This window comes from Pseudopodoces humilis, chromosome 8 (assembly GCF_049639895.1).
Source record: "Pseudopodoces humilis isolate 2021_Gansu_Grassland_sample_001 chromosome 8, ASM4963989v1, whole genome shotgun sequence".
Lineage (NCBI taxonomy): Eukaryota > Metazoa > Chordata > Aves > Passeriformes > Paridae > Pseudopodoces > Pseudopodoces humilis.
This window is the reverse complement of record NC_142207.1, coordinates 35,647,922-35,657,838: the sequence shown is the minus strand read 5'-3', so window position 1 is coordinate 35,657,838 and position 9,917 is coordinate 35,647,922. Positions and strand designations below refer to the sequence as shown.

The following is a 9,917-nucleotide window of genomic DNA, read 5'->3' as shown; positions in this document are numbered from 1 at the left end:
TGCACTCCTTGCTTTACAACTGGCCAGGTGGAGCAGGCAGGAGCTGAATCAGCAGCATTGAAGCCAAATGGGGGCAGATCAGGATGGCCACATGGCTGGGCAGACGCTGGCCACAGAGCCACAGCTGTGATGACCTCCTCAGTGGTGATGCCGGGTGGGAGAAGGGGCTGATCCTTCTTGGATGCACTGCTCCAACTTGAATGGGATCCCTGAACCCAGTCTGGCAGCTGAAGCCACAAGAAATAACAAGCCACGGCAACAAGGGACTGATTTAAATCTGTATTAAATATTAGCAGCAACCCTGGGGTAGAGAGAGGCCTGGATTTCCCTGACTGGAGCCCAAGGTGGGGCAGGTGGGGCAGGTTCTCCCCTCTTCAGCCCTTTCCTTGCCCTTGCTGCACATCTGTGGCAATCCCCCTGTGTCCCATGCTGCTCCTGCCACCTCTCCCCAGCCAGAACTGGCTGTGCCCAGCACTGGAGCTGGGCACTGCAGGAGATGGAGCTGTCCCAGGGCAAAGCCAGCCCCACATGGGGCAAACAGAGACCTTCCCCCTGCCCACACCCCACTGCTGATGGTGTGATCACTGCTGATCCTGCCAGCACAGAGATCCCTGCTTTGGGATGTCCCTAGTACCACTTTTGTCTGTCTGGACCCTCATGCTGGAGTCCCAGTCTGGCTCCTCCAGCGTCACATCCAGCACAGTAAACACCAGAAATCTTTAAAATCCATTTAAAATGGGAGTGGGGAGCCAGGGCGTGGGGATTTGAAGTCCTCATGCTCAGAGAACAAGCCCATTCCTGCCAGCCCGTATTCCCCGGCACACTGCCTTCCTCTCATCTCTGCATTTTGTGTTCTGCTTTCCCTAAAGCAGGTTTGTTTGTTTTCGTGGGGAGTGGAGGGGAAAGGCTGGTGGTACCGGAGTAAATCCTGCGATGGAATTCCACGGTTCCCTCCAGCGCTCAGGGCAGCAGCACACCCCGACCCCGGCAGCCGTCTGGGTGAAGGAGCAGAAAACCTCCCCTTGTCCGAAATAACCCTGCGTCCAGGACAGGGATGAACGCATCCACAAACTATCTCCCTCAACCAGCGTAAGATAAAACGCTGGTCCTCTCTGAGTCATGAAAATCCCTGTGCTGATTTGATGAGAGGGGACAGCGGGGAGGGGAGATGCCCCGGCTCGGTCGCCGCCGGGGCTCGCCTCTGACATCAGCACGAAACCGGCCATAAAAGCAGCGACCGGAGGAGACTCCGGTTCACACAGCTCCCACCTGGCTCAGCGGGACGGCAGCCGGGCACCTCCGCTCGCCTCGCCTCGGTAAGAGCACCCCTCAGTCGGGAGCTTTTCTCTCCCTGGCGTGATGCTCGGGTAATTCCCGAGCGCTGCTTCTCCTCCGTGCGTCTGTCCTCGCGTCTGTCCAGCCGGCTGCGGTGCGGGAGGGAGAGGGGGGTGCTCCAAAAGTTGGCGGTCACAGCAAACCTGAGCTCCCCGGAGCCCGCTCTGTGCCGGAGCTCAGCGTGCTGAGAACTTCCTTGGCAAAAGTGGCTGGATATGGAGCTGCCGCCGCAGCCCCGCGGGGTCCTGCCTCGCCCGGCTCTCCCGTTCGGTCCCTTGCCCTGCTCCCTCGTTTTGAGTGGCTGCAGAGATCCAGCTCCCCACTCAGCCCGCCCTGCACGGTCCTGCTCAGCACCTCGGTGCCGTGAAGTGCGGCACAGGGTGTTCTGGGTGCCAAGGGGGCAGAGGTGGTCATCATCCATCATCCATCATCCATCCATCCATCAGCCATCCATCCATCTATCTATTCATCCATCCATCCATCATCCATCCATCATCCATCCATCCATCCATCCATCCATCATCCATCCATACATCCTCCATCATCCATCCATCCATCATCCATCCATCCATCCTCCATCATCCATCCATCATCCATCCATCATCCATCCATCCATCCATCATCCATCCATCATCCATCATCCATCCATCATCCATCCCTCCATCATCCATCCATCCATCCATCCATCCATCCATCCATCATCCATCCATCATCCATCCATCCATCATCCATCCATCATCCATCCATCATCCATCCATCATCCATCCATCCATCCATCCTCCATCATCCATCCATCATCCATCCATCCATCCATCCATGGCTCTGCAGCCTCTGCTTGGTGCAGCCAGCCCTACATTTCAGTGGTGGACTCCATCCCCTTGCCTGTGGGGTCCCACAGGTTTACTGGAGGTCCCAGAGAAGATCAGGCCTGACCTAAGGCACCAGGCTAGGATTAAAACGTATTTTAATGACCATGAGATCTGTGCAGCTCATGTTTGGAGGTGATATTTTCCCCAGAGGTGTCAGCCCCAGCAAAACCCCTGGGTTTTTTCTGGTGCTGTCCCCAAGCCCTTTGCTGCTGGCCCAGGGACGATGTGACTGGGATACACATCAACAACCAAATCCCTTCTCTCCTGCAGCCACATTGGAGTCCTCAGCAGGGCTCAGGAGACTTCACAACCAGGGCCTGAAAGAGCTGGGGATGAAGCTGGGGGTCACCTGCCTCCTGTGGCTGCTGCTCATCTGCCTGACCCTGCCTGCCACCCACGGCCGCGTTCTCCAGCGCTCCATGGAGATCAGGAGTAAGGAGAACATGAGTAAGGGACTCTCCCCAGCCAAACCCCTGCCTCCAGCCCCCTCTGCATCCCCAGGCTAAGCTGCACTTGTGCAGGAGCACAGGTCTGCTTTGAAGCGCCCTTTGCAACAGCTTGTATCCTCCTCATCCCCGTTCCCTGCTCCCCTGGTGTTCCCCAGCCCCTCTCTCGGGGGCACAGCGCCCTGTGCCCTTCCGTGTCCTCCAACCCCCCGATGGATTCTCGGCTTTTCCCTCGCAGACCCGGACATCGACCCCTCGTGGTACACGGGCCGCGGGATCCGGCCGGTGGGGCGCTTTGGGAGGCGACAAGCCCTGGGTGGTGAACCCCACCCTGGCTGCTCAGCCCCACACCTGCACCCCCACGCCCCACGGCAGGAGCTGAACCCCTAAAGTGGAGCTGACAATAAAAACCCTTCTCCTCTCACCCCTGAGTCCCAGCCTCTCTGTTCCAAAGCGCAGCGTGGGCGGGCAGGGGGGTGTGACCCCCCAAATTCATATGGTCACTGTGGTTTTCTGGCTGCCCTGGCAGTGTGTGCAGTGTGACAGCCCTTCCTGCTCAGGTTTATCCCCTCACAACCCCAGAAACACCCAGCTCAGAGGGACCCCTTTCTCAGGTGTATCCCCTGGGGTCCCACAGCATGCCAGCGCCCAGGGGTGCCCCCAACACCTTCATTTCCATGAGCTGGGGTCAGAAACTCCTGGGGAGAATATGATGCTCTGTCCAGCACACTGCCATGCCCCAAAAACCTCAGAGATTGCTGCCCTGCTGACAGGGTGAGTGGTGCTGCCTCTGGAGAGAGCCCAGGTGGTTTTCCCTCCTCTTCCAGCCAAGGTGAGTTCCCACAGTCGACTCATAATTGTGTGACGAGGAGACCCAGGAAAGCACAGGGCACTGTGACACCACACATTGGCTTGCTAATTGCTCCCAAGGATGGCCTGTGACCCCCTGTAATGGGGTGGATGGGGTGAGGAGAGCACTGGCTCTGGTCCCTGGCACCTCCTGTGGTTCCCTACAGACTGACATCCAGGTTGGAAAAAAAGCCAACACACCTTTAGGGCAATATTCTCTTTGTTTGCAGTCTGGGTGTAAAACCAGCAGGATCTTTGCTTCAGGAAAATAAACCCTCCCTTTCCAGGTGGAAGGGGAGATGGAGGAGGTGACAGCTGGGGGTGAGGGGATGTCACCAGTCACGGCTGGTGGCAGTGCTCCTGGCAGGTTGTGCTTTTCTCTGGAAATGGAAGATTGCTGAAAGAAACCCCTGTGCTTTATCTCCCGGCTGAAGACGGTGCTGAAGGGTTGAAGAGGACCCATGTACCCAGGATGGACTCTGAACTGGCTTTGAGAGGGAGGGTGGTCAGGCTGAGCTGTCCCTGCAGTTCTGAGTCCCTTCCTGGTTTGTCACTGCCCCGGTGGAGGTTGGGTCCAGCCCTGCTGAGCGCAGAGCGTCGCGTCCTCAGCTCCGGCAGCACCGCGTCCTCTCCCTGCTCGCCCTCAGGTCCACAGTCGACCTCCCATGTGGGGATGGCTTGGATGCCTTCTCTTCTTCCCTCCTCAGGAGCTCTTGGACTGGGAGGAAACACAAGGCAAAGAAGGGCTCTTTTCTCCTGCCAATGGTTGGGCTGCCCCGTTCCCACCCCACAGTTCCCTGAACAGTTAACTGGGGACACCATTGCACCTAGACTGGATACCAGTGCAAAATAAAATTGTGGCTCTGAGAGAAGGTCTGAAAGGCCTCTCTGACACTGGAATATCTTGGGATGGATCTGTCCATCCTTCTGCCTTAAGGGGTGGTGCAGGCTGGAATGGTTGGGAGGAACATCTCAGTGACAAGTCGGAGCAATGAAGGGGCTGAGCCTTTCAGGGGCTCGGGACTGTGGTTCAGCCTTCTCTGCTCTCACCTGCAGCCATCCCATAACTCACCTACAGCCATGAAGACATCATTTACTTGATGGTTGGATTTTGCAGATGTCTCCATGAACAGGAGGCCTTTTGTTCGCGCAAGCTCTTCCCCCTCCTAAGTGGAAACAAGCCGAGTTATTCCCCTGCCCCTTCTGGGGCTGCTTGTTCAGTTTTATGGTGGATTTCATGGTGGGTCAAGAATTGTACAGGGACTTTGGAGGTGTCTGAAAATCTCTTAAACTCTTAGCTTTCCTTGGAAATTTTCCTTGGATGCCTCCCAGTGCTTTCTGCGAGGGGTGATGAGGGAACCCCAGGCACTCACCTCAGTGGTGATCTCTCGCTCAGTAGCAAGGTCTGTCTTGTTGCCCACCAGAGCAATCACGATTTCGTTGGGAAGGAATCTCTTCTCCAGCTCCTCCAGCCACAGCTTTGCTCTGCTGAGTGTTTGCTGGAGAGATGGAGACAAAATCACCCAGTGATCTAGCTTTGATTTTATCCCTTTGCCTCAGACCAAGTAGGCTGGGTGGCAGCAAACCAAAGAGGGTGGGGAGGTTCTGATTGCCCCTCTCAGGGAAACAGGTCACCAGCCCTTAAACACATTTAGGGATAAATCATCCTTGGATGGGATTCATGGCAGCAGAAATCAGCCCTGGGTGCTGGCATGGTCCTGCCAGGGGCCTTACCTTGTTAGCAATGTCATAAACGAGGAGGGCAGCGTGGGCATCCCGGTAGTACAGGTGACAGACACTCTGGTACTTCTCCTGGCCTGCTGTGTCCCAGATCTCAAACTTGACAATGGCCTCATCCAGGTCGAGTGTCTGTGTGAAGAAGGAGCCTGCAGACAAGATGCAGGGTGTGTGTTCACTTGGAGCAAAAGAGCAGGGAGCTCAGACCTGCTGCCCTGGTGCCAAACCCACCCCAAGGCTCAGTGACGGTGTTCTAATGCACCCAGGGGTGACTTCTTGTGACTGGCACTGGGCTGATGTGGCCCTTCCTGGCAGCAGATTTGGGTGGATGACACCAGGTTTGATGTTGGATAACTCCAAGCTTTGCAGAATAGCCCCCAGACAGAGAGAGAGCTCCACCTCGCTGGTGGGTCAGAGCTGTGAATGGGAATATCCGTGGAAAGGGCTCCCACTGGAGGGGAGCCTCCATCCTCTCCTCCAGGGAGCAGATGGCTGCTTGTGGACCAGCCAGGGATTAGGCAGAGGGACAAGAGGAGAAGCTCCACTTTGCTCTGCTCCACCAGCTGGCTCTTCAGCTACAGGTGGGATCACACCCTCTCTGCCTGCCGTGCCTTCTTAAAGCAAAACCCAGGTGCATCACACAAAATGATGATATATAATGTCTAGGTGCTGTAGGATGTGGGCAGGGAGAATTGAAACTAGGTGATCTTTAATGCAAACCATTCTAGGAGACCCTCCTGGGGTGCCTGAATAGCTGGGAGAGCAGCACAGGATGCAAAGAGCAGATGGGATGCACAGTTTACTCATTTTGCTGCTCACCTGCCTCTAAAAGGCAGCACAAAGCCGGACTTGTGTGATGTGGATGTGACTTTGCTTGTGGCCTGGTGCTGAGGAAAAGGCCTGCAGAGATGTGAAGGGGGAGGTCCTGACCTTTGGGGTAAATCTGCACCATGTTCCAAAGTGGGTTTGTGCTATTGCAAGATGGACCAAGCAGCTCTCCTGCATCCCACCCCAGGCACCAGGCCTGGTCTCTTGTGCAGAGCTGCTGGAGCCACTCACTCACATCCCACAGTTGGCAGCAGCTCCCTGAAGTCGTTTCTCACGTATCTGTAGGCCAGGCTTGACTTGCCCACGGACATGCTGCCCAGCAGGACCACCTTGTACATGTAGGAGGGACGAGGCCGCTGCGGGGAGGTGCCCGATGTCACCGCCTGTGCCATGTCCTGCAGGGAAACCAACTCTGTTCAGTGGACATCTGCAAGTGATCCCAGGATCAGCTGAGCCCCCTGCACCAGCTCCTGGGCAGGTGGCACTTAACTCCAAAATAGGCTGGAATAAAATCAAAATCATTAATACCATAAGTGACAAATTTAATGCATCGAAGCATCTGCCACTGACAGTCACATCTGCCACTGACCAGAAGGTGGAGATGTTTAGGAAGAAACTCGATGCCAGAAGCCTCCTTGGATGTAGGGAAGGAGATTGAGGCATCTCCTTTAACGGGAGGAACGGGAGGAATTTCCAGGCAGAGGGAAATCCCTTCTGGCTGTGCCTTGCTCTCCAGGACACCTCCTTCCCGAGTCCTGGGAGCTTAGGCTGAGGTCTCACATTTATCCTGGTTAAAGTTACATCAGGAGAGCCTCAGGAGCGAGAGGCCCCGGCCCGAGCAGCCCTGAGGAGCACACAAAGAGGGTGGAAAATGCTCCTGCACCCTGGGTAAAGAGCCCCAGACAAACCGAGCCCCTGGAGTGCCACCCCATGTCACCTCAGAGTGTGACTGCCCTGCTGTGCCCAGGGATGGCAGGGAAACACAGACCCAGTGACAGCGACTGCCTCAAACCTGGCTCGAAGGGAGCTGCTGCAGAGCCTTGGCTCTGCCCTGCTCGGTGGGTGCCCTCCTGGGTGTCACCTGTGTCCCCTCCTGCCAGCCCTGAGGCAAGGAAGTGCCACTTCCTTGGGGCAGCAAACCACACTTTGCCTTGCTTCTCCTCGCAGAGCTCCTCCTCCAAAAATACTCAGCTGTTAAGGAGAGAGGAGAGTTCACGGGGTGTTGGACTGAGCAGGATGCCAGGCTGAGCTCTGCTGGAGGAGGGGGCTTCCCTCCACGTGGTGAGGCAGACAGCAGGGGTCTGCAAGGCTTGTAATGAAGAATTGGTGCCATTTCTTCCTGGGCCTCAGGAATTTGGCTTTGGAACTTGGCTGGCGAGCGAGAAGTGCCTTTACAAAGACACCTACAGCAGCAGCAGCGATGGAGCTCCCCGCTCTCTGCATTTCACTCCCCTGACAAAAGCCCCTTGTTCCTGTGAGCTGCTCATCCCACGTGTCTCCTTTATTTTGCCTGTCCTCCCTCTGCAATCTGGCAGGCTCATTAAGGCTGTCATTAAGAGCGCTCCTTGGCTGAACCCAGGTCTGTATCTTTAGATCCAAGTAGTTTTTCTGCTGGGTGAGGCAGGCTTTAATCCCCTCAAAAAACACAGGTAACATCACCTCCCCCAGCTCATGCAGCCCTGTGATGAAGAGCAGGATCATAGTTTGTGCAGCACAGCTAGTTAGTCATATTTTTCAAGCAGGAAAAAGATAAGCCCTGTGGCACAGCATAAATGTGCTCCTTAGGGTAATGATTACACATTTGCCTCTTTGTAGGCTGGAAACAAGACTGCCATCCATCCTGGGCACTTATTGTCAGTGATAAGCCATAAAACTCTCTAGAAGCTGCTTGAAAACTACCCAAGGTTGTCTATATCAAACACAGTTTGTCATCATTTCCCTCCGCTGCTCTCTGTTCAACCTTAGGAAGATGGGTTGATGCTGGAACAAAACTCACCTGAGATTTACTGAGTAAATGAGTTTTGCCAAAGCTCACTTGAAACAAATTTTTCCCCCATGTTAAGAGGCAGAGGGTGTCTCCCTTCCAACCTGAGGAGGATGGCAAGGAAGCAAAACAAGTGGCTTCGTTCTAATTCAGTGGAAAACAGGATTTGAGGGGAAATAGTGAGGGTTTCATCCTTTTTTTTGGTTGGAAAAGGAGAGTACAGAGTAAAACCCTGCACTTGTTGGATAAGGGACTATGGGAAAAGCATCAAGCTATCTACTGTCATCAATCTGGAGAGCAGCCTGGGCAACAGCTGAGGTGGTGCAGGTCCTCTCCTTTTGCCAAGAGACCACACTGAGGGGCAGAGAAAGCTCAACCTGCTCAGTAGTCAGAGAAAATAAACCAATTTATCTTCAAACAGCTGTAAAAACCCTGCTGGTGGATTTAGTCTCCAGGTACAGCTTAATATTTTGTGGCAGCTGTGTTTAGTGGCTGATATTAGGGGCAGGCATGCTTGATCCTACGCTTGTCTTGAAGGTGAGTTCCTAAAGAGCCACAACACCAATCATTTCTCACAAGGAAATTGTGTTCAGCATCTTTAACCTGGGCTGGAGGGATCCTGCTGTATTTATTGTCAGGGGATAAGCCTTTTACTTCCAAGGGAAAGCAGTAATAAAAGAAAAGTCATGCATACCTTTGGGGATGGAGTCACTGAGAAGTCTTATTTAAAACCCTGTTTAGCTTCCTGGGAAATTAATGTTGTTTAAATGTAGTGATGTCTAACTGGTGGCTAAGCTTTTCTAGGTCTTAATACCATTAAAACCATTTGCTGAGTTTCTGCAGGGGTGCAAGAGTGAACCAGAACAAAAATTACTGAACACCTCAGAAAAATTACAAGACTTCAATGCTTAACAGTGTAAGTCTGCAGTACTTAACTCTGCAGGTTTTGGACACAACATTTCAGGTTCTTTCAGATTTAGCTACTTCATTTTTCCTCCCCCTCACAAGATAGTTGTCATGCACCTACCTCCCCAGTTAACTTCTAGCATTCAGCTCAAAGCTCTCTGCTTTTGGGAGCCTCCTCCTACCTGCTTAATCTCTGGCTTGAATAAGAGAGTGGCCACTCAGAAAGTTCAGGGTTACCAGGGGATACAAAAATCCCAACTGCAAAGACATAATGTGTAAACATTAGATTTACACAGTGATGATTTCTCAGAGCAAGCAGCTGCCCTCCAAGCAAAGGGGAAGGGAATAAGGATCATTAACCACACAGGGAAGTAAGGCAGCAATAAACAGGACCGCCCTGGGCTGTGGGAGAGACTGAGAGCTCTGCTGAGCCCTTCACAACAGCTCTGGGAGGATGGGGGTAGGGCAGAGGGCTTCCTAAAACCTCTTCTCTTTGGCAGGGAGTCACTGAGGACCGTGCCACCCTTCGTGCATCCTTCGTACCTTGAATGTGAGGCTGCTCCGCGAGGATGAGAGAATTTCCAGAGCTTGCCTGGAAGAGGCACCTTGGAGGGGGCTGGGGGCCTGTCCAGTGGGGAATTCCTGAGCAGAGGATGCCTTTACCTTCCCGAAGCCTTGCTGTGCTCCCAGGGTTGCAGTCCGTGTGTCAGGGGTGAGAGGATGACGGCCCCATCCGTGTGTTCCAGCCTCTGCCTGCCGGCAGCAGCTAAAAGCGAAAGCACCGGGAGCGGTGTCAAAGGTAGAGGGAGGCAGGCCCAGATCAGTGAACCTTAGACCTGACACCAGGTCTAAGGTCTGGCAGCCAGACAAGATGACAGGAGGCTGCTGTCACAGAGGTCGTGCCCCCAGGGCCCCTCCATCCCTCCCTCCATCCTTCCCTCCCTGCTTCCCACACTGGGGTTT

The 9,917-nt window shown here is 54.3% G+C and overlaps 2 protein-coding genes across 4 annotated transcripts; one reads left to right on the top strand and one right to left on the bottom strand.

Annotated features, from left to right (window-relative positions):
- Positions 1 to 1,248: 1,248 nt before the first annotated feature.
- PRLH (prolactin releasing hormone) lies at positions 1,249 to 3,040 on the top strand. Its single transcript, XM_088058971.1, has 3 exons — positions 1,249 to 1,316; positions 2,475 to 2,651; positions 2,889 to 3,040. The coding sequence occupies exons 2-3, from the start codon at positions 2,537 to 2,539 to the stop codon at positions 3,038 to 3,040; spliced, it is 267 nt and encodes an 88-aa protein (XP_087915097.1). The 5' UTR covers positions 1,249 to 1,316; positions 2,475 to 2,536.
- Positions 3,041 to 3,723: 683 nt separating this feature from the next.
- Positions 3,724 to 9,709, bottom strand: RAB17 (RAB17, member RAS oncogene family). 3 transcript variants are annotated; one of them, XM_088058944.1, is made up of 7 exons: positions 9,498 to 9,706; positions 9,137 to 9,212; positions 6,300 to 6,459; positions 5,234 to 5,385; positions 4,873 to 4,998; positions 4,572 to 4,665; positions 3,724 to 4,217 (listed from the first exon to the last, which is right to left on the bottom strand). In XM_088058944.1, exons 3-7 carry the CDS (start codon positions 6,454 to 6,456, stop codon positions 4,105 to 4,107), a joined length of 642 nt encoding a protein of 213 aa, XP_087915070.1. In that variant the 5' UTR covers positions 6,457 to 6,459; positions 9,137 to 9,212; positions 9,498 to 9,706; the 3' UTR covers positions 3,724 to 4,104. The 3 variants fall into 3 exon arrangements, with proteins under 3 accessions (XP_087915070.1, XP_005528937.1, XP_087915071.1); XM_005528880.2 differs by lacking the exon at positions 9,137 to 9,212 and having other exon boundaries at positions 9,618 to 9,709; XM_088058945.1 differs by lacking the exon at positions 9,137 to 9,212.
- Between the last annotated feature and the right edge of the window lie 208 nt (positions 9,710 to 9,917).

Excerpts from the sequence above, each read along its gene's own strand:
- PRLH (XM_088058971.1), top strand. The coding sequence starts at position 2,537 with ATGAAGCTGGGGGTCACCTGCCTCCTGTGGCTGCTGCTCATCTGCCTG. Across the intron at positions 2,652-2,888 it reads CAGGAGTAAGGAGAACATGA|ACCCGGACATCGACCCCTCG; the intron begins GTAAGGGACTCT and ends TTTCCCTCGCAG.
- RAB17 (XM_005528880.2), bottom strand. The coding sequence starts at position 6,456 with ATGGCACAGGCGGTGACATCGGGCACCTCCCCGCAGCGGCCTCGTCCC. Across the intron at positions 4,999-5,233 it reads TTTATGACATTGCTAACAAG|CAAACACTCAGCAGAGCAAA; the intron begins GTAAGGCCCCTG and ends CCATCTCTCCAG. Across the intron at positions 4,666-4,872 it reads AGCGAGAGATCACCACTGAG|GAGGGGGAAGAGCTTGCGCG; the intron begins GTGAGTGCCTGG and ends GTTTCCACTTAG.